This window comes from Peromyscus californicus, unplaced genomic scaffold (genome assembly GCF_007827085.1).
Source record: "Peromyscus californicus insignis strain IS unplaced genomic scaffold, ASM782708v3 Scaffold_24__1_contigs__length_46423439, whole genome shotgun sequence".
NCBI classification, from domain to species: Eukaryota; Metazoa; Chordata; class Mammalia; order Rodentia; family Cricetidae; genus Peromyscus; species Peromyscus californicus.
The window spans coordinates 11,390,174-11,416,629 of record NW_026294535.1 but is presented as its reverse complement, the minus strand read 5'-3'; the positions used below and the strand labels follow the sequence as shown (position 1 = coordinate 11,416,629).

Below are 26,456 nucleotides of genomic sequence, written 5' to 3'. Positions count from 1 at the left end.
TGAAAACCCTCTGGTCAGGAAGTGTATCTCCTAACAGTTGATAAGCAGGCTGCTAATACTCTTCAACCATAAGTGAGTCAGCTGCATACCATGTCTGAAACCATAAGCTCCAGGAGACCATCAGGAGTAGGGACATTGGGCTTGAGGGAAGAGAAAGAGTTGTTTGAAGATGATGTACTGTGGCTTGATACAGTTGAGTGGTAGACTGTGTGTGTATCATGCCTGAAACTCAGGATTTAAGTCCTATCATTTAAAGAGATAAAAAGTTACGTGTTGTAATGGAGAGTATGGGTCAATTTTTATGCTCAGTGCTGACAGCCTTTGGGTTCCACCACTCCCCTTCTTGTACCCAGCACCTGTGTGAGCAGGTAACAAGGATCAGTTATGCCACTCTGGGGCTGGTAGGATGTTTAGACTCATGATCTGTGTATAGAACCCTTACCCAAATGCCACCATCCAGCAAGCACCATAAAACTAAAACAAACCAGCTCCTTTCCCCATTCTCTTGAGACATAGCCAAGCTTTCCAGTAACCTACCACACTCTCTCTAGAGGGCCTAGAGATACACTCAGCAGATTCACACATTGGCTTATGTACATTGTATATGGATTTTATTCTAGAGACAGAATGAGGGGTACTTTTTCCATTTCTAAGCAGTCATGAAAAATCTATAAGCTCTCTGTGGAGCAGTGGTTCTCAGGGAATGCAGGTGACTGGCAATGTCTGAGACCTTTGGAGGTGGGGGTCTGAAGACTGAAATATTCTGTTAGAACTAAGATGTGATTACCTGACTCACCGTATTATGCATCGATCCTGCCAAAACAACTCTAAAACCTCTGACCCCTCAGCATGAATCATGGAGTGGGAAAAAACTGACATTATAGACGTTAATATTGCTCATGTGCAATTAAAGACAAAAGCAAAAGCCAGCTGGGATCTGAAAAGATGACTCAGAGGGTAAGAGCACTTTCTGTCAAGCCCTATGACCCAAGTTCAATCCCTGGGACCTGCATGGTGGAAGGAGAGAACAGAGAGAGAGAGAGAGAGAGAGAGAGAGAGAGAGAGAGAGAGAGAGAGAGAGAGAGAGAGAGATTAAAGCCAACTACATTTAAAAATGCCTTTGATGAAGAAGCAGATGCTGTGGCATTTGGAGTCTCTACCCTACAGTGTGAACCTTCCCAGGCTGGTGGGATCTTCAGTGGGCTGTTTGTCTGGGTATTTCTGCAGTGTACCAATGCTGATGGCTGTCTTTCAAAGGAACACATGGGTGATGGAATTGAGAGTTGAACAAGATGCTCTTTTCGTGGAAGACCATCTTTATTTGAAAAAACAACTGACAGACTGTGGCTGTTCAACTTGGGATATTTGGCAGACATTTTCTTGAAAACGATTATGCTACTTCTAGGAACAGATCTGGTAGTATCTGTTCCCTGTGATAGAATTTGAACTTTCAAAGGAACATCTGAATTTTGGAGAATATGTATTTGTCACATGAACATGAGAGTTTGGTTATATGAGTGGTAATATTCATGGAAATATTGTTGAAGTATATAATTAAGTATTTCAATAATTGATGTATTTACATAACTCATTTTTCCAGATGACTAGTGCTCACTCAGTATTTCAAAATCTCTGTGAGTCCAGCAGAGCAATAGGTTTCAATGTAGGAAACCTTCATGAGTGCATGCTACAGGATTCTATATGACTGCAAACATTTACGAAACTATCCAAGAAAAATGTTTGTAGTTATCTAGAGAGGCCAACTGGGGGCGGGGCAATGGCTCAGTGGGCAGAGTGCTTGCTGAATGAGCACGAGGCCCTGAGCAGAGATCTCTGGCACCCGGGTAAAAAGCCTGGTGGTATGCACTTGTAACCTAGTGTGGGAGTGGGAGGGAGCAGTTATAGGAGGATCCCTCCCCAGAGCTTGCGGCTCAGTCAGCCTAGCCAGTCAATGAGACCCATGTTCAGTGAAAGAACTTGTGTCAATAAGGTTAAAAAGTAATAGAGGAAGACTCAAGACATTGACCTTTGACCTCCACATACGTGTGTGCAGGTGTGCACGCACATCTGCACACACACATGTATATTCACAAACATATAATCACACATACACCACACACATATGTAGACCCCAAAAGAAAAGAAAAAGTCTCCTTGTGTGAGGCTTAATCTTCTTTACTTTAATCAGGGAGAGAAATGGGTTTTCCTTTATTAGGACAACGAGTAAATAAAGCCATGGCAGCCTCTGCATTCATGTTTTGGAAAATATTGTTTTGTGTAAAATGTATTGTTTCTGTTAATATGTAATGACTTATTTTTTTTATCCTAAATGAAGTCAATATTAAATAACTCAGTTTCTGATATCTTAAATGTTGACGGCACTGTTTAGTGGGCCCAATAACTTTACATACAATAGTAGTTTTTAGGGGTGGATAGTGGTGTTGAGATTGAACTTGAGCTATGATAGTTTAGAGTGATAGTACATTTATGGCCATCTTTATGCTACGGCTTATTGGTAGTGTTTGAAACTGTATTAATTACAGGCTTAGGCTTAGACTGTTACTACTAATCACAAATGATTTCCCCTGCAGGAGTTTGAGGGGCGAAGAAACTTTTACTATATGATTGCCAGTACGCTCTTTTCCTCATACTCTATCTCTGAGAGTAACTGCAGACCTAGAACATATACACGCATGCATGCACGTGTATATGACTTTCTGGTCATTACCTTCGTTCTTTACCTGTCCTTAGATATTCTATTCTCTTTTGGTACAGAGGACGTGAGTGATGAGTGCTTTTTCTTTTTTTTTTTAATGAGAAAGGAATGGGAATGAGAAATTGTGAGATATCCAGGAAAGGACTGTCATAATAGAGCATTAATTTGAAGACTAGGCAGATGTGTGGTCGACGTACGCCAACTCTGCCAGTATATCAGAACACTCCCATTTTAAATCCATGAATGTGACCCCTGGGGGAAAAAAAACCCTGAAGAACCTTTGGTGCTATTGCATCTGCGGAGCAGAGTCTTCATTTTGGGAAGGTTGCTGTCAGGATGAGTGAGTTTTTCTTTTTGACCCCCTGACAGGCTTCTGTTGGGGGCACTGCTGAGAGTGTTGGACAATCCCTTTCCAAATGATGGTCAGCCTGACATTTCCTGATACTTCTAATAAAATTATGTGTCAAGGAAATTGAAAGGCACTTCCCCTGGCGTGACAGGTAGAGCAAGCTGCATGGATTTTATGAGACTAAACTGACCATTTTTGTCATGAATGTTAATAAGAAATAAATGGGATCAAAGCTTCCCACACTGTATTTCTCCTTCTGGACTCTCTTTCAGAACCCCGGCCTTTTTATGTTGTTTAAGCAGATGTTTGTTTTTGTTTTGCTTTGTTTTTATTTGTGGTCTAAATGGGAAAGCATCCGAGCCTTTTGCTTTTCTGACAAAAATGAAATCTCTTGGGATCTGAGACTTTAGCCTGGCTCGTATTTCTGGACTTCTCTGGCTAGTGCAGTGGAGGAACTCAAAATTCTCCATTGTGCAGTTGCTGATGCTTAAATGTGGTCCCCGGAGATGGTGCCATGGAAACGTAGTCCTCTGAGGTGATGCTAACTAACAATGTTTCTCTGTGGCGGCGTGAGTGAAAAATGTGCCCTGTAGGCTCATGTGTGTGAACACTTGGTCTTTAGTTGGTGGTGTCCTTTGGATTATGGGACCTTTAGGAGGCAGAATCTTGCTGGAGGAAGTATGTCGCTGGGGGTGGGCTTTGAAGTCTTGGATCCTTGCCCACTTCCTGTTTGATCTCTGCCTACTCTGTGTGGATGAAAATGTGATCAGCCAGTTTTCTGTTTCTGCTGCCGCGCTTGCTCCACCCATGTATCCCTCTCCAACTGTAAACCAGGATAAAGCCTGTCTGTCCTGAAGTTGCTTCTTGTCAAGGTATTTTCTATCACAGCAACAGGAAAGTCACCAAAACAAGCTCGTTTGAAAAATAATTGGCATTAGATGGGGTGGCAGGTAGAGTCCTAATGCAGGTGTTAGTGACTTTGTAAGAAACAAGCCCAAGCAGGTGCAAGCTCGTCTGTCTTGCATTGTGATATTTTGCTATGTTATAATGCAGCAGGAAGCCCTCACTTCCCTTGATGGGTTGATGACCTCACCAAGGGAAGAGTGGTTCTCAACCTTCCAAATACTGAGACCCTTTTGTGGTGATATATTGTGTACCCTAATACAATGTACCTGAAGATCAGAGAACAGAACAAGCACTAGATTAAACATAGAGGCCAGGCAGTGGGGGCACACACCTTTAATCCTAGCACTCAGGAGGCAGAGATCCGTCTGGATCTCTGCGAGTTCAAAGCCACCCTGGACTACATGGGATTGACTCAGTCTAGGAGAGAAAACAAAACTAGGTGGTGGCACACGCCTTTAATCCCAGTACTTGGGAGTCACATACCTTTAGTCCCAGAAAGTGATGGCTGGGCAGAGAAAGGTATATGAAGTGTGAAGAGACAGGAACTAAAGGCTTTTCAGATGAGGAACCCCTTTCAGCTGGAAAACCTTTTCAGGCTGAGGAGTTGATGAGGTAAGAGGCGGTGGCTGTGGCTTGTTCCTTTGTCTCTCTGATCTTTCAGCATGTACCCCAATATCAGGCTCTGGGTTTCTTACTATAAGACCATTTAAAATTTGTGTTACACCCTTTGGCACAGTTCCTCATGTTGTGGTGACCCCCCCCATAAAATTATTTCACTGCTACTTCACAACTATAATTTTGCTATTGTTATGAATCATGTAAATATCTGATGTGAGACCCCCCCCAAGGGGTCGCCACCCACAGGTTGAGAACCACTGCTCCAGAACAGTGAGCTAAGTGCACGTTTATTCTCAGCTGCAGGTATTTTTGTTATAGCAACAGAAAACAAACTAAGCAATTGAACAGTACCAAGTGGGTTATGACGTATGGCATGTCCTATGGTTTATACAGTTTCTTTGTTTTCAGTATTCCAAACCTCGTAAGTCATTTCTCTTTCAATCAGAACCCGGGCTTTAGAACCAGAAGAGCCCACGGAATGGTCGCCGCTCTCTTCTTCCTCCAGGGTGAGGTGGTGGCCGTGAAGCGCCAGCCTGTAAAGCTCCCCAGTAGCAGCAGGGTGCCCTAGAAGTGTGTAGCCTTGGGGCGGGGGAGATGGAGCAAGGGACTGCGGTGTAACTGCGGGTAAACTGAGGCCCAGTCAGGCTCATTGCTCTTCTTGCTTGTTTCCTTTTATTTTAAACAAAACACAGTAACATTAATCACAAACGTCACCTTAGAACGTAAACAGACGACAATGTTGCAGATGTTTTCATGGCCCAGCAAACTTTTAGGAGCTTAATATTCAATAATTGCTAAAAGATTGGAGAGCTGCTTAACAATTTAGTGAAAATATCTAAATAAAAATAAATCTGGCCTCTACTGTTTCTCTTGCCAAATCGATAAACTGACGATGCCAATAGCAAGCACGTGTTTGCTAAACATATCCCACTGTAGCAGAATGTTTCCTGGTGGGCGGCGGGGGTGGGGGGTTTGTATTGTTTACTGCTGTATCCATAGCTCCTAGATTTCTTCCCAACACAAAATAGATACCCAGCATGTATTTTTGAACAAATGGATCCTAATTTAATCATCAAAATCATTCATTTTAATCTGGTTAGAACTGTTATCATTCTCATTTTATAAAGAGATTGATAATTGCATTTCCCAAGATCATACAGCTAAAACATGACACAGGTGGGCTTTGAACTCCTTCCCCTGTGTGCAAATTCCTGAAAATTAGGCTATACAAGATGAATTTAAAAGCTTTCATTAACAACAGAAGAAAACATAATTAAATCATTGAAGCTCTAAAAACTTATCAAGTTGGAACTGAGTTCAAAGAAAAAATGTCAACTGATTTAATGTGTAAAATATTTTAATTTTCATGTGTGCAAGAAATGCTTGCAACCAGGGCTAGGGAGGTAGCTGTTGCCCAGTGGCAGAGCACCGGCCTAGAGTGTGTAAGGCCTGGGAGTGACCTCAGCACCAGAAAATAAAGCAGCTTGTAGCCACAAACTGTACTTATAATAAATAGGTCATGCCATTTTTACTTATAGCCATTGGAAAACATGCATTAAGAGATACTATTGACAAAAGGTGCAATTTCACATACCCTTCTTTCAAAAAGAGGTAACTGTAACTAGTCTACAAACACCTGAAAAGTCTTCACCCCCTTGTAAAAGTGAAGTAACTCCTGTGGTACAGGTGTCCATTCCATCAACTACTTCCTGGTAGCCGCACTCCTTATGTGTAAGAGTGTTTTACCTGTGTGTATGTGTATGAACCTGTGCATGCAATACCAGCAGAGGCCAAAAGAGGGCATCGGATCCCCTGGAACTGGAGTTAGCCCTTGTGCATACTGGGTATGCATGGAGGTCCTTTGCAAAAGCAGCAAGTGCTCTTCATCTGCAATCTCCTTTCAATTTCTCACTGAAAGGATTCATAAAGACGCAGAAAGGCACAATGGCCTTAGCAAAGCACTAAAGACTACGGTTAATAATTAGATTCGGGGAATTTATTTTCAAAAGGTACCCATCGATGAAAATGGATAGTTTGAATACACGCCCCTCCCAGCAGGGAGTTGCAGAGGAAGAAGAAAGAAAAACTGAGTCTCCTACTCTGAAAGTAGCTTATTGCAGAAGGGGTTCATCAACTAAAGTCCTGGGCAGGTGCCCCAAGGATGTGTCTGAAGAAATAACGTAGTGGATGAGAAAGAAATCTTATAAACCCAGGGAGGGAGGTGCAGTCATTCTGCTGAAATGGCTGGTGGGAAGGCAGCGGGTTTGCACTCAAGCCAATATTAATATGAGTATAACTGAGTGCAAGTGTTAGAAGCGATTCCAGAAAAATCTGATGGAATGAAAAGGCAGAGGTTAATAACGAGCTAGGGATAGTACCTAAGACACAGCAACCACGCAGGTCTGGAAGAGAAAACGCAGTTAAAGTACCAAGTTCTTCACCTTCCACATTTTGTCTAATTTTTCCCCTCCTTTGACAAACAGAGAAATTACCTTTTTAAAATGGATTAATAGAGAAGTATGTTTTTGAAATCATTAAAAGTAACTGCTGTTAAAAATCTAAGCTAGGATATGTAATTTTCAAATTAGTGTGGAGGATTCAAGAAAAAATTACACTGTAGCCAGGACACAAAACAATAGAAAAAGGGAAGAGGAGCAAACACTTATAAAATACCAGGAGAAAATGACGTGTTATGGGGCTGGCTAGATGACCCAGCCGGTAAAGATGCTTGTTGTACAAGCTTGGAGATTTGAGTTTCATCTCAGAACCCACAGAAAGGCAGCAGGAGAACACTGACTCCACAGAGTGGATCTCTAAACTTCACATGCATGTGTGCCCCACATAATAATAATAATAATAATAATAATAATAATAATAATAATAGTAACATATTTTGACAAAAATGTAAAATTGTCTAGATTGTGTGTATCTGTTGGTGTTGCCTTCGGCAAAGGACAGAATCTCAACTTGAAGCAACTTAAACAAAAGAGGCAATTTTCTGATTGATTTAGCAGAGCAGGGAGAGACAGAGGCAGAGACTGGACTGGGGGCTCGGTGAGACAAGGTTGCATGCCTCAGGAGTGCCCAGCCCAGCCCATCTCTGTCAGCCTACACGCTAGATTTATTTGATCCAGTTAGCTGCTTTTTGTGCCCACTGCTGGACCCAGACGTCTTGGCTGATGAGCCGGGATCATAGAATGACGTGAAAGCCCTCACAGAGAACTGAGAAGGCAAGGAACAGCAGAAGGATCACCATGTCCCACGAGGAGGGGGATGTTTGATGGTTATCTTGGGAGAACTGAAGTATGCCACTCAAAGAAGCATAGTGTGACCCACATAGCAAAATCAAGCCAGCCATTTTGATAAATAAAATGACCGAAGGTGAAGAAGAAACTCCTGGTGTGTGATGTTAATATGCCGAGTGGAACGCAAGAGGAAAAGCTTGGGCTGGATCAAGCGGATGTTGGATGTTGATGACAAGTGTGATCAGCAGTATCACAGCAGTAATGTTCATAAATAACACCATGGCATGAACAACGATATCAAACTGGGTAGAACATGGAGAGAGGGAGAGGGAAATGGGAGGAAACAGAGAGGGAGGGAGGGAGGGAGGGAGGGAGGGAGGGAGAGAGAGGGAGCTAAAAGTTCAAGAACCAGTTGTCTGGATTCCCACCCCGACTCCTCTTTCTGTAGCTGTGTGACAACTTAATATTTCTGTGTGTCCATTTCCTACTCCATAAATTGAGTCAGTCATAGCACCTACCTTGAACTCGTAGTATGCATGTGGGGTTGGGGGGTAGTGAATGACGTAATTCCCCAAAATAACATAATTCGGCATCGGACAGGTGGTAAACAGTCAGTCACCTGTTTTCTAAAGACGTAAATTATGGGAAGAAGGGGAAACATTCCAGCTCCATGGATAGCGTTAACACAGTTTTCAATCTATTAATGCAATATGTTTTCCAAACAACAAAAATGTTCTTAAAATACAGAAATTGAGCCTCATAGCAAAAACAGAGAGAGAACCTACAGACAAAGCCAGTTTTCTTACAAGCATCCATGAACACCGGTGAAGCCAGCCATGTGCTAGACCAGAATTCTTGGGAACCAAACCCAAGAAGGAATTATACCAACTAGAGTCCAGGGAGGTCTCTGGCATGAGCCATCCCAGTCACACTTGAGGAGTTTGCTATAGCTGTTGTGGGTGAGAACATGGGTAGGAGACGAACCAGGTACCTACGCTGGTCCTCCATCCTGGGGGCAGCAATGACCTAGACAGAGGTAGATGGGGTGAGAAGGTCTCAGACAGTGGACTGTTGTGGGTCCCAGTGACAGAACTTGATGAATTGAAGTGCCGATTGCAGAGCCAGAGCAATGGTGATGCCTGAGGACTTGGAGAGGAATAAATTTGCCTGCAGGGGGCAGTAGTGAGGGATTTGCCTTTAATCTGTTTCAGAGCATGGAAACGTTCATCCCTTTGTACTTTGATCCATTTCTTTTTCTTGAAAAGGACTTTCGAGTTTTTTCTTGTTCCCTGGTGAGTGTCCTAGAACGTGGGTTTAGAACTCTGTGCTGTGTTTAAATGGTGTGGCGAGTAAAGACGTGGCCTGCAATGGTTTAGTTCTATTGGGGGGACATGGGGACACCTAGTGACTTTTTGAGGGTGGCTGGGGGTGTCAATGTTCTCATAGGAAGTAGAGATGTATGAAATAGCATGCAAATGCTGTCCCTAGGAACAGTCAAATCCTTTCCTCTTTTCAGGGCTGCTATAGTGTATTCCACACTCAAGCTTCTCCAGGATTCAAAGATTTTTAAGAAGAGAATGCCTGAAGACTCAGACAGCCCCACCTCTCCAGGAACTTCTGTACGTATGAATTGAACTCCTTGCAATACACATCGCACCAGACACTGTAGTGTAACCAAGGGCGCAGTAAGAAACTGACTAGCTATTTGGATGAAGCGAAGTGGTAAAGGTGAAGTAACAGCGAATTCAGGGCCTGTGTTGAAGTCCCATTTATGCTCTTTATTGAGAGAGACCCTCAAATTCTTTCCAAAAGTTCTGTGATCTCATTTGTGAGGTCTTGAGGGTGGATACAGTCATCACCAAGAGCCCATTGAGATGTGCAATTGTGGTGAGTCTTGATATGGCCTCACTACCAGACCCACTCTTCCTTCCATTCTTGGGTTTATTACCTGGACACGGCAGGAAGGACACTCATTCTTTCCTAGTTAGAGTTCGCCACACTTAGCCTTCCCCATATAGAAGGTCTAATGTCTGCTTGACAGCTCATCACAAGCTTGTCACTGGGCTGAGTGAGACCATATAATTTCACATAAAATCGCTTAGGAGTCCTCATAAAAATATTTATCATACAGAATCTTGCTTGTGATTTTAGGCATTTTTAATGAAATCACTCATACCCAGTAAACCAATGGTCCAAAATAGATACCCAGCACTGTATTTACCATTTTTTCATCCCTTAAAGGAAAGTTTTTGATGACATAGAAACTGCTGATAATATAATTAAAAACAAAAAAATCCAATGTTGCAAAACTGTTTTACTAATTAAATTTTTTAGTTGATGTGTGTGAGTGTTTTGTTTGCGTACAAGTGCACTGTGTGTGTACAGGGCCAACAGAGGGCAGATGATGTCATTGGATCTGGCTGAAGTTATAGATGATTGTGAGCTGCCATGGAGATGCTGGGAACTGAACCCAGGTCTTCTGCTAGAGCAGCAAGTGTTCTGAACCTCTGGGCATCTCTAGTCCCATGCAAAGCTATTTTTGAGTAGGGGATGGAGAGAAAAGACAGGCCAAAATGCGGTATAATATATTAATAGAGAGTTGTGGTGTTGAGGGTGATTTTATTTGTTTCTTTTGCATGTATCTTGTGTTTTCTAGAATGTTCAAGAATAACTTCTTAATTTCAGATGTGATACTGTGAAATGCTATTGGGTGCTTCTCTTAGCACATGCTTAGCGGTGGGTTAGAATGCTGGCCTTCTCCAACGGGAAGCTAACCTCATCATTTTAACACTGTTTAGACCATAGAAAGTAAAGACGATAACGAGTTTTTAGACCCGGTTTCCCTGAATGCCCGGGAATATTTCAACATTCACCTTTGGCTGAGGTGCCGCTTGATGCTTGTAACTGCCTTCGTTACACAGATCCATGGTGTTGGAGTCATGAAAGGTACTTTCTTTCTTTTTTTTTAGGTTTTTTAAATTTTTATTATTATTATTTTATAATTTCATTTAATTTTACATATCAGCCACGGATTCCCCTGTCCTCTCCCCTCCCAACCCCCCCCACCCCCTGCCTTCCCCCCAGCCCAACCCCCATTCCTATCTCCTCCAGGGCAAAGACTCCCTTGGGGATTCAGCTCAACCTGGTAGATTCAGTCCAGGCAGGTCTAGTCCCCTCCTCCCAGGCTGAGCGAAGTGTCCCTGTATAAGACCCAGGTTCCAAACAGCCAACTCATGCACTAAGGACAGGTCCAGGTCCCACTGCCTGGGTGCCTCCCAAACAGTTCAAGTGATGAAAGGTACTTTCTTAACTAATGTTTTCAGTATGGTTGATTTGACATGGGGGACAGGATCTTATTGGGATATGTCTACGATAATGCCCACAACCTTCTAGCTTGCTCTCTTTCCAGAATTTAAAATACAGGTTGTTAAACAAGAATAGTGATTACTCACAGTCCTCTGTACCAGAGCAAGTGGTACATACATTATTGATTTAATTTAAAAAAATACAAAGAGATTGCAAAATACAATTGCCCAAGTCTTGGGAAAGTGTCTAAGCATCGAGCTGACAAGCCACCAACCCAGGGTTCCAATGCTGACCTGCCTTCTCCTTACCAAGTCTTTCTCCATTCAGTTCCTATGGCTCTGTGCTTCCTTTTCCTCTCCAGAAGATGGAGGTAACTTACCTCCTTGCTGGACTCATTGCCAGACTGAAGGTGATAGACATTACAGTCTTACATCCAAACCAAACTAGTGGGAACTCATGAACTTTAGACCAACAGCCATGGAGCCTCCACAGGACTGGACTAGGCCCTCTGCATAAGTGAAACAGTTGTGTAGCTTGATCTGCTTAAGGGGCCCCCTGGCAGTGGGATCAGGATCCATTCCTGGTGCATGAGCTGACTTTTTGGAATCCACAGCCTTGAGGCATGGGGAGGGGCTTGGACCTGCCTCAACTGACTGCTGACTCCCCATGGGAGGTCTTGCCTTCTTGTAGGAGGGAATGAGGCGTGGGTTGTGGGGGGAAAGGCTGGAGGGGCAGGAGGAGGGAAGAGGGGGATCTGTGATTGGCATGTAAAGTGAATAAAAAATTTCTTAATAAAAAACAGAAATTACAGTCTTAGATAACATCTTGGCATGTATAAACAGTGGTTCCCACAGTGACTGAGAGCTGTCTAATTGTGTAGCTATTTGCGTGTCTCTATCTACCTCCCAAATCGAATCATTTCATGTAATAATGTTACTTTTTTTTTTTTTTTTTTGGTTTTTCGAGACAGGGTTTCTCTGTGTAGCTTTGCGCCTCTCCTGGAACTCACTTGGTAGCCCAGGCTGGCCTCGAACTCACAGAGATCCGCCTGGCTCTGCCTCCCGAGTGCTGGGATTAAAGGCGTGTGCCACCACCGCCCGGCTGCGCCACCACCGCCAGGCTACTTTTATAGCATTGGACTAAAGTACTTTCACCTAAATCATAAGACACCCCCCCTCTGTGTTTCATGTTATCCATTCATTTTCCATTTGAATGTCCTCTTACTCTTTGATCATTGGGGACGTTATACACATATACTTCTTGCTTTCTCATGCATCTTGATGATCACACTTGTCTGCATTAGAGAATGACATGACAGACTGTCTCAGCCTCATCAATGAAGTGTGCATGGAGGCAAAGAGTGCGGATGACCCAGAGCTCCTGGCCGAGTTCCTGATGCAAGCCGTGATCCTGGGGCTTCAGGAAAAGCACTTAAAGGCAGACATCATAAAAAATCTTCAGGTAAAGGAGACAGTGTAGGGTACATGCGTGTGTTTAGGGAAGACCCTAGTTGGATCAAAAGGATGGGATTCTCAACCCTAATGAATGTGCACCTGGCACTATGGCCACAGCTCATCAGTGAACTGGGAAACGAACAGAACCGCTTTTTCTCGATAGGAAATAATCCATTTGCTGGAAGGCAATGAGTTCCTTTCTCCTCGATCTTGGCTAACCCTGGCGAGAAGCCTTGTCCTAATGGACGACTTAACAAAAGCTGAGAAATTCAAGCAAGCGTCTTCAAAAGAGGGCACATTAACTTTCCTGAAGCAAGCTCACAACATCCTTATCGCACAGGTAGGGAATGTTTTCGATGGCCGCAAACTTGGCAATGGACTCTTCTGCCTTGTTTCTTCCCCCTCACCGTGACACTCACCCCCCTGTTTCTTTCCTAGATGCTAACTTTTGGGGAGACCATTGAATTCCCTCTCTCAGGTGCTGACTATGCAAATCCACTACAGCCTTTGAAAAATATCTACCTTCCGCATGTCATGTTACTGGCCAAAATAAAACTGAGAATTGGTAAGAACATTTAAACATTTACCTTCCTAGAGTAACGTAGGGATTTTTAATTGTTTTTCAAGTAGGCTCTCATAACTTGAAGGGTCAGTATTAGGAATGCCCAGGCTCTGCATGCTTAAAGAGGTTTTGGTCAATTACCATGTGCTAGACTCTGTGGTATAAGGATGATCTTCGTGTACGAATCAAGTTATGAGGTTGATTACAGTAGTTACAATATGTGAAACTATTTGCTTTGGACTATTGCATTTTACCCAGCTATTCAGTCTTTGTAACAAGATTATTTTCACAGTCTGCTTTATTGAAAAAAATCATAGAAACACAAAGTATGAGTGCATTCCTAAGTAATAATCCACTTTTTTTGTTCTCTAAATTACAACCAGTTATTTTATAGTTATGTCAAATTAAGAAAGATTTTTGAGAGGAGTATAGAACAGTGTATTATATCTTCTGGTTATCACTGATGCTGTTAAGTACCCATGTCTCTGAAAACAATAGCCATGAAAAAACATTATCTTAATGTGTTGATGATAATGGCATGCTTTTTCCCGAAGCTCTAATAACTTGTATCATTTTAAGAAATAAATCTTCATCCTGTAAATGGGGGAACTGTCAAAGTCTTTGTACTTTTACGAATCAAGGTGTCTTGAAGACGTAGTTTCCATGTCTTACCATGATGCATGTTAGGCAATGTCTCTTCTGCTAAGGACAGTTTGAATGCCGGATGCCGTGGTTGTTTCAGGCAGTATAAAGAAAGGTGTACAGGTCTACTGCTCTCTGGAGGCTAGCCCTTTTGGGAAACCTTTCTAATCTGCCTGGCTACTAATCCAGTTGTCTTGTCCTGACCTCTGTGCCAGGGGAACAGCCTCTCCTTCCACCAAATCCCAGCCTTTTGGCTTTGCTCTGGCTCTCTGGGGGGCGTGTGTGTGTGTGTGTGTGTGTGTGTGTGTGTGTGTGTGTGTGTGCCTGCCTCCCAGGGTCCTGGCTTCAGAGGGGCCTCCTCTCTCCTCTAGACTGCCCACACTCTGATTGCTGAGATCGCCTTTTCCTTTTGACCTTCATTGTGTTAACATGTTTAAATATTAATCAATAGGAATCCAAACAGACAGACATACAGAAGAGAACAATCACCTATCCATTAGCACCATGGACATCTGAATTCTTTTTTTTTTTTTTTTTTTTTTTGGTTTTTTGAGACAGGGTTTCTCTGTGTAGCTTTGCGCCTTTCCTGGTATTCGCTTTGGAGACTAGGCTGGCCTCGAACTCACAGAGATCCGCCTGGCTCTGCCTCCCGAGTGCTGGGATTAAAGGCGTGCGCCACCACCGCCCGGCCGACATCTGAATTCTTAAAGGATGGATTCCATACCCTCTGTTCTTCCTCCCTTGACTCCCATTAACTCCTTGTTCCACTTTATTCTAGATTTAGATGAGAGAAATCACTGTTGATTGACCAAGGCTCAATTACAGCTCCAGAGTGTTCTTTACCGGTCTTGCCTGTATGGGCCACCCAGTACCTGGTAATGTCTGCATCACCTGCATCTCCTTGGCACTCGACACTCTCAACTTGTAGATCCCCAGGCTCGGTCTCTTCCCAGCTTTCCTTCTCTCTCTCTGGTTTCTTAATTACCATGAAGTCTTCTATTTCCATAGATCATCCCTTATGTTCATGTTCTCTATTTATTGTGGCATAAAAGGCTTCTTGTGATGTGGTCCAGGCTATATAATGGGGATTTTTGTCCTTTAAACTATTTCCTCTTCTTTCTCTTAGAGACATTGTATTTATAACTTGTAACATCTGATAGCAGACCTCCTACCACTGAGAAGACATTGGTACCTCCCTCTTCCTTGTCTCCTCATCTGTTTCTTGTTTCCCAGTCTCTGTTCTGTGTAGTTGTTGATTAAATCCTTACCCACCATGCTTTCCCCAGTTAAAATCCAGATGATGCTCTCTGAAGCCTTGTTTTTCACAAATACCCTTTTTTTTCACCATGACAGGTGACTGATATACCATATCAGTCCAGCATAAGCATCCTTGTGTGTGTGTGTGTGGGTTGTCTTTTCTCTGGGGTTTGGTAGATGCATTCCATTATTCCTATTCACAATGTTTCAAATGTAGTGTTAGTCTAACTTTTATTTTCTTTTGGCAAGAAATCTGTCCTTTCCTACCCAAATCTTGTTAGATTTCTTTCGTCTCTGTAGTTCAGGAAATTCACCAACACATGTCTGGGTACATGTCTGCTCTGTCTCTACCTAGAATCAGTTGAGCCCTTGGCATCTGTAGGCAAGTTTCTTTCTGTCTGGGGAAGATTTTTTTTTCTTGATTAATTATTGCCCATTACCTTCCTCTGTTCCTTCTTGGGGGCTGGATACCTATGTGAAAATCTCAAGAGTGCCATTTAGCTTCTTTGTAATTCCCTCATTTCAGAACCAAGTTGTAACTCACTTGCCTTAAGTTCCCCTAGACTAGGTAGTTTGTAGATGGTAGAAATCTACTGCTCTCGTTTCTGGAGAGTTGAAGACCAAAGTCAAGATTTAATGTCCAGTGAGAGCACATCTGCATCACAGCTGGTGCCTCAACTGGTCATTATGTTATGGGACAGGTAAACTGGCTCCTCCAGGCTGTTGCCTAGGCCATGCAGCCCATCCACAAGGGCTCGGCTTTCATAATCACCAGGGAAAGTCTTAACCTCTCCATAGAGATACCATCATTGTTGGGGGCCGGTGTTTCAACATATGAGTGGAAGAGAGGATACACATGCAGGGAATAGTCATGGTGCTCCCCTCACAGAAGATTAAATGAGAAAAAATGCCTGGCTCAGTGCTGGGATCATACTCAACACTACAGGTGTTGATAATATTTGGCTTTGACTGGAAAGTCTATCATCTTTCCCTTATAATTCTCTCATTTTTATAGTTTATGATGTAAGACTAATCTAATTGATCTTCTTAATAATTAATATTTTTGGCATTGACCCCCCTCTTGAAATTAGCTGATAACCTGTATTTCTATGTAGGCCCATATGTATGTATGTATGTATGTATGTATGTATGTATGTATGTATATATGCATGCAATTCTGTTACTCTATCCTCAGTCTATTTTATTTCCCGCATGCTCTCTCTTCTAGAAGCCACATTTGATATTCCTCTCGATGGCTGCTGGTTCTTCTTTCCTGGGCTAATTCTTCTTTGCTTATTTATTATTCTCCAGGTCTAGCTGTGACAGTGTGCCCGTGATGGTCAGAGGGGCAAGTTCTGCCTGTGTGACTTGGCTCTATATCAACTTTCAAGAGTCTCAATTCCCCATTTGAGCCTCCAAGGGAAATTACAATGGCCAGCCAGCATTTTTGAGCTCAGGAGTTCAGAGGACTCAGGCCATTGTCAGATCTCTCTTGGGAAACCCAAGAGGCAACTAGCCACAGCTACCCTTCTCTGGGACTTGCAAACATCCCTTTAGACTCTCTTTAGGCCATCTCTGATCTTTGACATCAGCCTTCCTGCCTCTGTTTCTCAGGGTCTTGTTTGCCCAGAGAACAGAAAGCTGGTGGCAACTCTCTCTGCTGTAATCCATCACCTTCTAGGACCCCCCTGCCTCTTCTACCCGAAACTGCTCAGCCAACAGAATCAGTAGTAGGGCTGGACTGGCAAAGCGTATACCCAGGTCCCATCTCTCCAGAATCTTCTCCTTATCTCTCTTCTCCTCCTTTGATCCATCCTCAGTATCATCACTGGCACGTGAATTTCACTACATACATCCCTCTATCTTTTAAGTCTCCTCTCTGATGGAGTTAGTGCAACTAGCCGGGCCCTCAGACCCCTTGCAGCTCAGTCAGTGACGACACTCAAGCTGTTTCTCCCCTAGATTTTTTAGCCCCCAGTTTGCCATATTATAGGGACATTTGAGTCCTGCGTGAGCTCAAAGCACAGATTGTGCAAACTGAAACCCACTCTCGGCTCTTCTGACTTACTAATCTTGAAGATCTGTCACCACTCAATGACAATACTGTTGCTTCTTGGTAGACGCATTTGAAGCCGAACAGCTTGCTTCCTGCTATATTATATTAAATACAGCCTTTAAAAACAAAACCACAAGCCTCCTTTTCTGTCAAAACAATGTCAGTTTCACAACAGTTTTTTTTTCTTTTATTTTCTTCAGAGTTGGTGTTTACTGGGAAAAGGAACACTTCAATATTATGAAGCACAAAAACTCCTGCAGCTGGCTCTCGTGACAGTTTCTCCTTATCGTATAGATTGCATCACAGGAATTTGGCTACTTACTCTTTATCCTTTGCGAGAGCCCCTGATAGGAAATAGCATGTTTAGGGTTATATTTATGAAACAGAAGTGGGCAAGTTCAGCACCCACTGACCTACTAGACAACCATGCTGTCTGGGTAGCTTCTTAGGGCCTTTTCAAGATCCAGACAGACCAGATCTCTGTTCTGCTCCCACAATGCCCTACAGTTTCTTTTCCTGTGACCAGCCTCATGCTGTTTTAGCTACTGTCTGGATGTTTATATTCTTTGTTAATCAACAGTTCCATCACCTTACTACTAGGATACTGCGTTGTAGTTTAGGGTGTGGGCCATGGGGCCAGGCTGCTTTAGATTCAAAGCATGGCCATGTGACCTTGGGCAAGTTACTTACAGCTTTGAGCCGTTGCTCTGTCTTCTGTCAAATGAGCATAATAACGTTGCCCACTCAGAGTTGTGAATCACAGTAGCGGTTCATGTGGAGTCCATGAGATGGTACTTGGCATGTAGGAAACATTTAGCATGTCTTATCTCTTAGTATTCTTTTTTTTTCTCATTTATATCTAGTACTCAAATGTAGGAAATATTTTTTGATAAATGTCAGTCTTTGATGCCATGTAGAAAAATGTTTCTTCCTTTCAATAATCCTTCCATGCAGTCATTAAAAATGAGAGCTCCTAAGGAGGATGGCATGTAGCCCTTGCCTGTAAAGAGCTTTCTTATCCAGTTATGATGAAATATTACATAATGAGTAATCAGTGCATTTAATAGAAAAGTATTGCCTATTAATATATGCAAATTTATTAATAGTGAACAATATGCAACTTCCAGATGTTTCTCCTGCTAACGGCCTCTTCTTAAGAACATGGAACAGTCTCTGACTCTCTTGCTTGCTTTTGGGATCCTATTGCTCATACTGAGTCACCTTGCCCAGCCTTAATAGGAGGAGAGGTGCCTAGTCTTACTGCAACTTGATATGCCATGCTTTGTTGATATCCATGGGAGGCCTGCCTTTTTTTCTGAATAGAAATGAAGGAGGGGTACATGGGGTGGGTGCAAAAGGAAGGTGGGGGAGGGACTAGGAGGAGAGGAGGGAGAGGAAACTGTAGTTGGGATGTAAAACAAACAAATAAATATTAAAAGCAAAGAACATGGAGGTTGTTCCAGAAGCACCATGAAAAGTTGAGAACTGGAGATACTTGGAGACTGTTGTTGATTTTAATAATACGACAAAACATTGGAGATTTATCAAAGCGCAAATTATTGTTGTAGTTCATTACACATTGGCTATGTGGCTCTTTAAAACCTTCTTGGCTACTAGGCACTATGAAGACTCACAGCATTGCCGTGAGAACAGTCCATTGTCTTAGTTGTTGCTCCAAACATTGAAGATGGCATTGTTTTGCCTCTGCCCAACTGTTTTGCTTTTAGGACACACATTGTCCAAGCAGGTGTGTTCCAGCACCAAAAAGAAGGACATCACCAAGTGGTTGCCTCCTCTTCACATCTTTGAGATGGCCCTGAAGCTCTGCCAGGTGACAGCAGCAGAAGAGTATGAGGTGGAAGCTGAAATTCTGTTTCAGAAAGGTGAGTTGTACTGGGCGTCAGAACCGTGATGAAGTATGTGGAGCCGTGATGTTATTAATAGTCAACTTCTTGACTGTAAAAACCACAGACTTTACAGAGAGCTTGGCCATGACAAGACACATCAGTCCTCTCTGTAATTCTCAGTTGCTGATGAAAGCCTCCCATTAAGTCATATCTAGAAAATAAAGTTACTACTAATCGATGTCCTCATATAAAGTTTAATGTTTGGTTCAAGAAAATGTCCACATTGGCCACTTCACCACAAGTCATGTGACTGGAGTGATGACTCAGCAGTTAGAAGAAGCATGTAATGCTCTTGTAGAAGATCTGAGTGGAGGAGTTACCACCTGTCACTCCAGCTCCACGAGATCCAACCAAGTCTTCTGGCCTTCTGGCCTCTGTGGGTGGCTTCACGCATGCTCACATATACCCACACAGACACACATATACACATAATTTAAAAATAAAAATTAGGGCTAGAGAGATGACTCAGCAGATCATATCACTGACTTCTCTTCCAGAGGACCCAGGATCGATTCCCAGCATGCGTAAGGCTATAACTTCAGTTCGAGGGGATCTCATGCTCTCTTGTGGCCTTCTCAGGTACCAGGCATACACATGATATACAGACATACATGCAAGAAAACTCACCTGTACACATAAAAGAAAATATTAAAAACATAAAAATAAATCTTTTAAAAACACATACTTGCCAAATAATACCAATGAAACAAATGTAATTATTAAGAGAGTAAAAATAATTTATTATTAAATGATAATAATAAATTAGTGTTTTATATTATTTCATTACCTAGTTAGACATTTTGGTTAATTTCTATAAGTAAGAGATAACATTAAATTAAAATTGAATAACTGTAGAATACCTGCCTTTAGAACTTACAGACAATGCATTCATATGATTTCATCATGGCCATTTCTGCTGCAAGAAAATCGAAAGTATAATGATTGTTGTCATTTACTGAGCTAGACATGTCACACGAGAGTTAACCTCTCACACACCAGCAGCTATTAAATGAGCACGCCCAGATGGGAGCTCTGTGTCCCTCCCTCTCTTGGCTCTTTCCTGCTACACAAACACTATGCATCTTACTCACGGTGACTCTAAGACTTTGCTTTCCTGGAATTTCTGCTGCAGGACAGCTCTCTCAGTTCTTGTGCTTGAAGGATGGCATCCACCATGGTTGCTGAGAGCCAAGTGATGGGTGGGCATTGGCATCATCTCTAAAAAAAAAAAAAGCACTTGCTTTTTTTTTAAAAAGGGTTTTTATTTTTCATTAAGTTGTTTATCATCATCACCATCATCACCATCATCATCATCATCATCACCATCACCATCATCACCATCATCATCATCATCATCATCATTTTGGTTTTTCCAAGACAGGGTTTCTATATGTAGCTCTGAATGTCCTAGAACTCACTCTGTAGACCAGGCTGGCCTCAGACTCAGGGATTCACTTGCTTCTGCCTCCCTGAGTGCTGAGATTAAAGGCATGCACCACCACTGCCTGGCTTTTGTTAAGCTTATTTTTAAACTTAAACACTAGGCTGAAGAGATAGCTCAACCATTAAAGGCTAGGCTCACAACCAATATATATATATATATATATATATATATATATATATATATATATAAAACTTTGCAGTTAATTGACTATATATATGTATATATATGTATATATATATGTATATATATATGTATATATATATATATTTAGGTACAGTGTAATGCTTCCATATATGAATATAGTATGAGGTGATTAAACCTAGCTAATTCAACTTATGCAAACATATCATTTCATTTTGTGGCATGAGTATTTAAGAATCTAATTCCTTAGTAATTTTTAAGTATATAATACACTCTAATTATAATATATGTAATTAAGTATATAATACACTAATTATCATGAGGATGTACAGTAGATCACAGAACAAATCCATCCTGACTGAACTGTTTTCAGTATCTCCCTGTTTCCCACACTTCAGCAACTGGCACTCCTCTTTCTACTCCATGAATGGAGATTTCTTGGATTCATGAATTAATGTAAGCAACATCATGCAGTGTTTACCTTTCTGTGCCTAGCTTCTTTTTCTTAGCACAGTGTCCCAGGTTCATATGTGCAAATGGCAGCATTTCTTTCTTCTTATGCTAGATAATATTGTGTGTGTGTGTGTGTGTGTGTGTGTGTGTGTGTGTGTGTGTGTGTGACATTGAACAAAATCCATTCATCCTCAAAGAGAACTCAGGCTTATTTTGTTTTTGTAGTTATGACTACTGCTGCAGCGAACATAAGGATACAGCTGAGCCCCCCTTTTATATTTGTGAAATAGACAAGGGTAAGAGAAAGCAAGACATTAGAGGTGAGGAATCACAGAGTGGGGGGGCAGAGGACAGTAAGCTGTAAGGCCAGTGGTGTTGGGAAGCCAGAGGTGTTTTACTGAAAGCATTCCAGACATCCCTGGGGAAGGAAGCTTCAGTTCTTTTATCCTCAGCTTATCTTTCATCAGAGAGTGACAGACAGACACACTGAGGACAGCAGTCCAGCTTCCAGAGTTGGCAGAATGAAGTATTTGCTCTCCCGTTATAAATTATAAAAAAATGGGAAACCATCTTTACACATGTTTTTTTTTTTTTTTTTCTTGCAGGCAGAATAGAGCGTCAAATTCTGATAGAAGAGAAATCTCCAGTTTCACAGATAGAGAGTTTTTTCGAAGCTATTCAAATAAGCCTGAGAAACGATCAGAACTCAGGGTAATGGCGAACATTTCATCCTTGTAGAACTGCTCCTGTGTGGTCTGAATTCTGTATGGTATACACAGAAGATTCAAGAAAAGGATGAATGAGACCTTGTCATGGCGGGGTGCATGCACTGGGGTTCGTCCAGACAGCAGGTTTAGTGACCTGCATCTCAACCTTGTTGCTTTTGGTTCTGACCTAAGGCCTCCTTTACAGGAAAAGGTGGGATGCCTCCCAGTTATCATATAATATTCTAGGCTGCAAACTGGTTCTCACCTAGACCTAGGTCTCCTGTCAGTATCAAGACCATGGAGACTTCCTTTAGACTATTGGTTACAACTAGAGCAACCTAGTATGGTTGTTAAAGAGTTTAGAAGGATTATTTCCATAGTCTCTGAAGCCATCCATACCAGTAGCCTGCTTAATTGTGTACAGAAATGACCTCAATATTGGCGGGAAGCCACTGTTTGCCCAGCACTGACCTGAGACGTCAACTGATACCTTTGATAGAACATGCATAGATCTGACCATTACTGTTTTCTGTGGAGTTCTTTGTGGATTTCCACTTTAATTAGCATAGAAGAGTAGACAGAGGCCTGGTTTTCAAGGACGGCTTCTTCTGCTATGACTTCTTTAGTGACTACTTCCCTGGAATGTTCCAGAAAGGTCTTTGCTAAGCATTGTAGCAGTTGTAGCCTGGGATGTTGCAAGCATAAAATGAGTTAGAATGCTGAGTTTTCTCAAGAGCTTCTCATTTCTGAGGAAGATCCCACTAGCTGTGGCCTAAAGATGCGTGGGTTAGGAGAAGGACCCTTGTCTCTTCTTACTGTTCACTCCCCCAGACATGGTTGGCGAAAAGTACAAAGAGATGGCACAAGAGAACAGTGAAGCTAAGTTTAATGTCATATCATTGTAGGTTGATAAGAGACTCCTACCTAGAAATTGCCCTGGTGTATTTCCATCTGAAGAGGCCAAGGAAGAAAGTCTCAGCAACACCATCATCACTCAAGGTATCAGCTGCGTGTATAGGAATTAGAAGCTCTTGATCATTTTCAGTAATGCTGCGCTGCTGGAATAATGGGGCATTTCCTTATGTGACTTGAAGACATTAACTCATTACTGTATAGTGACTTATAGTCAGATGCCTCTTTTTTTTTTTTTTGAGGGGGGAGCCTTTAGGTAGAACTCTGGAAACTGATTTCATTTCAGTGTTTGTGCTTGTTAAAATGATGCACACGGAATGCTGGTTATGTAACTAGTCAAAGGCTGTGAATGCTTAGGAATATAGGAAATGGACACACAGTATTTTTGAAAGTAATAGGGCCTGTCAGTGTTGTTCATAGCTCACAGATGTATCAAGCACCTGCTTTGATAGAGGCAGTCTTCTAGAAGGTGATAAGTCAATGGTGAAATGAGCACAGTCCCTCTTCCCATTGAGCTAATGGAGGGAGACAGACCGTATGGCAGAAGACATGAAAACCAGAAGGGAACGAGGGAGAAAGGGGATGAGAGGGGTCCTTGGTAGTGAAACTTACGATGAGGAAGTTATTTGGGTTGCTGAGATGGTAAATGAAGGTAGTCTTGTGATATCAGGATGGTAAGCAAGGGTGGTACTTTGGCATGATATCATGATGATAAATGAAGGTGGCACTTTGGTGTGATGTCACGATGGGAGGTGTTGGATAAGGCAGAAGCCATGCAGACTCACGGGAGATCCACCCCCCACAGCAGTGCTTGAAAACTAAGGTGCAGAAACATCTCCCCAATCTTGCTGAAGGCAGATAATGGCTTGTTACTTAGGGAGTGGGCTTGGGTTTGGGATTTCCAACAGACTCCCAGGTTTTGCTGATGTGCACAGGTCCACTGCAGTACCAAGGATCTTGACTGAGGAAGATTCTAACCAAAGAAATAAGCCAGGTTGCTTTGAATGACATGATTATTGTTGGGTTGTGGTGAATGTTCACACTTTATCCTTCCCGAATGATCATTGATTCTGCAAGGAGATCTTTTCAGAAAATGTTGGGATCAAATCTCTTAATCTTTTAAAACACTTTATTGATTCGTTGTGGGTTTCACACTGTGTATCTTGATTCCATTCATCTTTCCGTCCCTTTGAATCTACTCTCTGTCCTTTGCAACTTCTTCCCCAAGATATTATTTTAAGATTTTGTTTGTTTTGAGACAAGGTCTCTCTGTGTAGCCCTAAATGTCCTGAACCTCTCCATGTAGATCAGGCTGTCCTCGAACTCACTGAGATCCACCTGCCTCTGCCTCCCAAATGCTGGGATTAAAGGTGTGAGCCACCGCAGCTGTCTCAAATCTCTAGTTTTTGAGGTGTCATAAACATGACTTGAAACTTCAGGTAAATATATTTAGTCGATCAAATTATTTATATGCTAGTTGCCTTAGGTGGGTATCACCATTTCAAAAATCAAAATGACTATAAGGTAGGAAAGATTGCTCTGGTGTATGATAAAAATGTTTGTTACTAGGTAGAGAAAAACAAGTGTGTGGTTTCCATACAGAACAGTGCTGCAAAGTAGTGGAATGCTGTGAATATCATCACTTTCTGGCCCTGGCCAAGAGATGTGCTTGTAATTATTAATGTGAAATAGGATTTGAAGGAAAAAAGTACTGTAATTCCATAACATCTATATATCTTGACATAAAAATATTTTAACAAGTTATAAAATTACTAAAGGCACAGACAATAGCCCAAAACAAATAAAAACACTCATCCAGGCATATTTTGGCCATTGAAATACAACACTTGAAATTTGTCTTAATAGAAACAACACAAAAAAACTTAAAAAACCAGCAGTTGTGGGGCCACCGAGGTGGGTCAGTGGGTAAAAGCACTTGCCACCAAGCTTGATTCCCATGATGCACCTGGTAGAAGGAAAGAGCCAACTAGAGCAAGTTGTCCTGTGACTTCCGCATGTGCGCTGTGGCACACACGTGCCCCCCAAATAAGTAAATAAAATGCAAAACAGAATAAACAATAGTACTGTTCCACTTTTAGCAGTGTGCAAGCAATAAATACAGTCTTAGTCTTGGATCTCAACCTGATATACCAGAGTGACTTCAGAAGCCTTGCTTCCCCACCTCTGACATGGAGATGGCTATACATACCTTTTAGTGTGGCTAGGAGCATAATAAAGTGTTGAGCACGATATATTCAGTATCATTACCTTTACATAACTTCAGTAATCATTTATATTCTTCATTAAGTATTTTATATGTAGTAGATTACCCAATAATTATTAGTTAAGTCTAACTACCCATTTTTGAGCATCCATCCATCCATCCATCCATCCATCCATCCATCCATTCATTCTCCAAACTTTTTGTTTGTTTGTTTGTTTTTTGAGAGAGATGGCTCAGCCGTTAAAGGCTAGGCTCAAGTATCCAAACATTTTTGAAGGGCTTAATGTGGTACCAGGCGTGTTGTTCACGTTCCCTACAGAACCTAGAGTCTTCCATGGGAAAGATACAATTGAATGGCACCTTGATAAGATTGCAAACACAATATGGCAAGGTGGAGATGCTGGACAAACTAATTCTCTTTTGTGGGAACACTACAGAAGGCTTCACAGATGAGAGAGTTTAGAATGGGATTTCCCAGGTGTTTAAATGGGGGAAAATAGTTCAAAGAGAAAGATGAGCTGTGACACCTTTTTTTCATCTATACATATTCTATACAGTTCTCTTACTGGATGCACGGTTTGCAAATATTTCCTCCTAGCTGGTGGCTTGTGGTGTTTAGAGACACAGAAGTTTTTAATTTTATGAAGTTCCAGGATGAGTTCTTTCTGTTTCAGACATTGTGTTTTGAGTGGCGTGCTAAGGTCTTTAGAACCCACTGGTCTTTGAGTGTACCTTTATGGACGTTTCACCCTCTGTTGCTGCAGCTTTTGGTAAGGAAGGTCTCAGGATTCAGAGCGCATGTCTTCCAACACCATGATTCATCTTCAAAATTCTTTTAGTACTTGGAGACCTCCACATCTTCACACACATTTTCCAATCTGTGTCCCAATTTACAAAAAGGAAGCTGAATTGGATTTTTTGAGGAATTCTGTTGAAGCTACAGGCCAATTTGTTGACAGTTTGTCTTAGCAATATTAAGACTTCAGGGACATAAATTCTAGAATTTCTTTATAGAAATGTAATTGACTTGTACATATTGTTGAATTTTATATCCCATGCCTTCACTGACCATGTTTGTTGATTTTCATAGTGTGCATGTGTGTGTGTCCTAGGATTGTCTATATATAGGATCACATCTCTTACAAAGAAATATGCTTTTATGACTTCATTTCCAGTCATTCCCTGGGTTTCTCTTTTGCTTCTCTGGTCACATGGGCTGTGTAATGTTGATACCTCCTCATCTTCAAAAGGAAACCCATCATGTTCTTTCTCCAGTCCATTTTTAAAAGCCAATGTCCAGCCTCCTCTAATGATTCCTCTCAATTAAAAGTGGCTACTTTTCCCAGAGTCTGTGTCACTAATTGTTTCCCCTCACTCTGGATTCTACAATTCATGGCTGTCAGTCTTTCTTCCAGACTTAGGTAAACTGCTCAGGCTTAGTAGGTCTTCATTGCTTCGCTAGAGCCCACATGGTCCCCATAAGGCCTTATCTCTGGCAGAGCTGTAGACTTTAGGTACCCACAGGGATGTCTCTCCTGGTGTCCCTTTCTCCAAACC

The 26,456-nt window shown here is 42.0% G+C and overlaps 1 protein-coding gene across 9 annotated transcripts in view; it reads left to right on the top strand.

The window, feature by feature from the left end:
* The window catches only part of Cfap54 (cilia and flagella associated protein 54), a 323,915-nt gene that overhangs the window by 192,867 nt on the left and 104,592 nt on the right, over positions 1-26,456 (top strand). For 8 of the 9 annotated variants that reach the window (XR_008221626.1, XR_008221627.1, XM_052753120.1 and 5 more), the window contains 8 exons: positions 9,351-9,453; positions 10,633-10,780; positions 12,444-12,601; positions 12,758-12,934; positions 13,033-13,159; positions 18,839-18,994; positions 21,662-21,767; positions 22,669-22,762. Coding sequence is in view for 6 of the 9 variants with exons in the window: in XM_052753120.1 (XP_052609080.1) it covers positions 9,351-9,453; positions 10,633-10,780; positions 12,444-12,601; positions 12,758-12,934; positions 13,033-13,159; positions 18,839-18,994; positions 21,662-21,767; positions 22,669-22,762 (1,069 nt within the window). In the remaining 3 variants the exon portion in view is untranslated. The remainder of the gene's footprint in view (positions 1-9,350; positions 9,454-10,632; positions 10,781-12,443; positions 12,602-12,757; positions 12,935-13,032; positions 13,160-18,838; positions 18,995-21,661; positions 21,768-22,668; positions 22,763-26,456) is intronic. The other variant, XR_008221628.1, reaches the window with a different exon arrangement.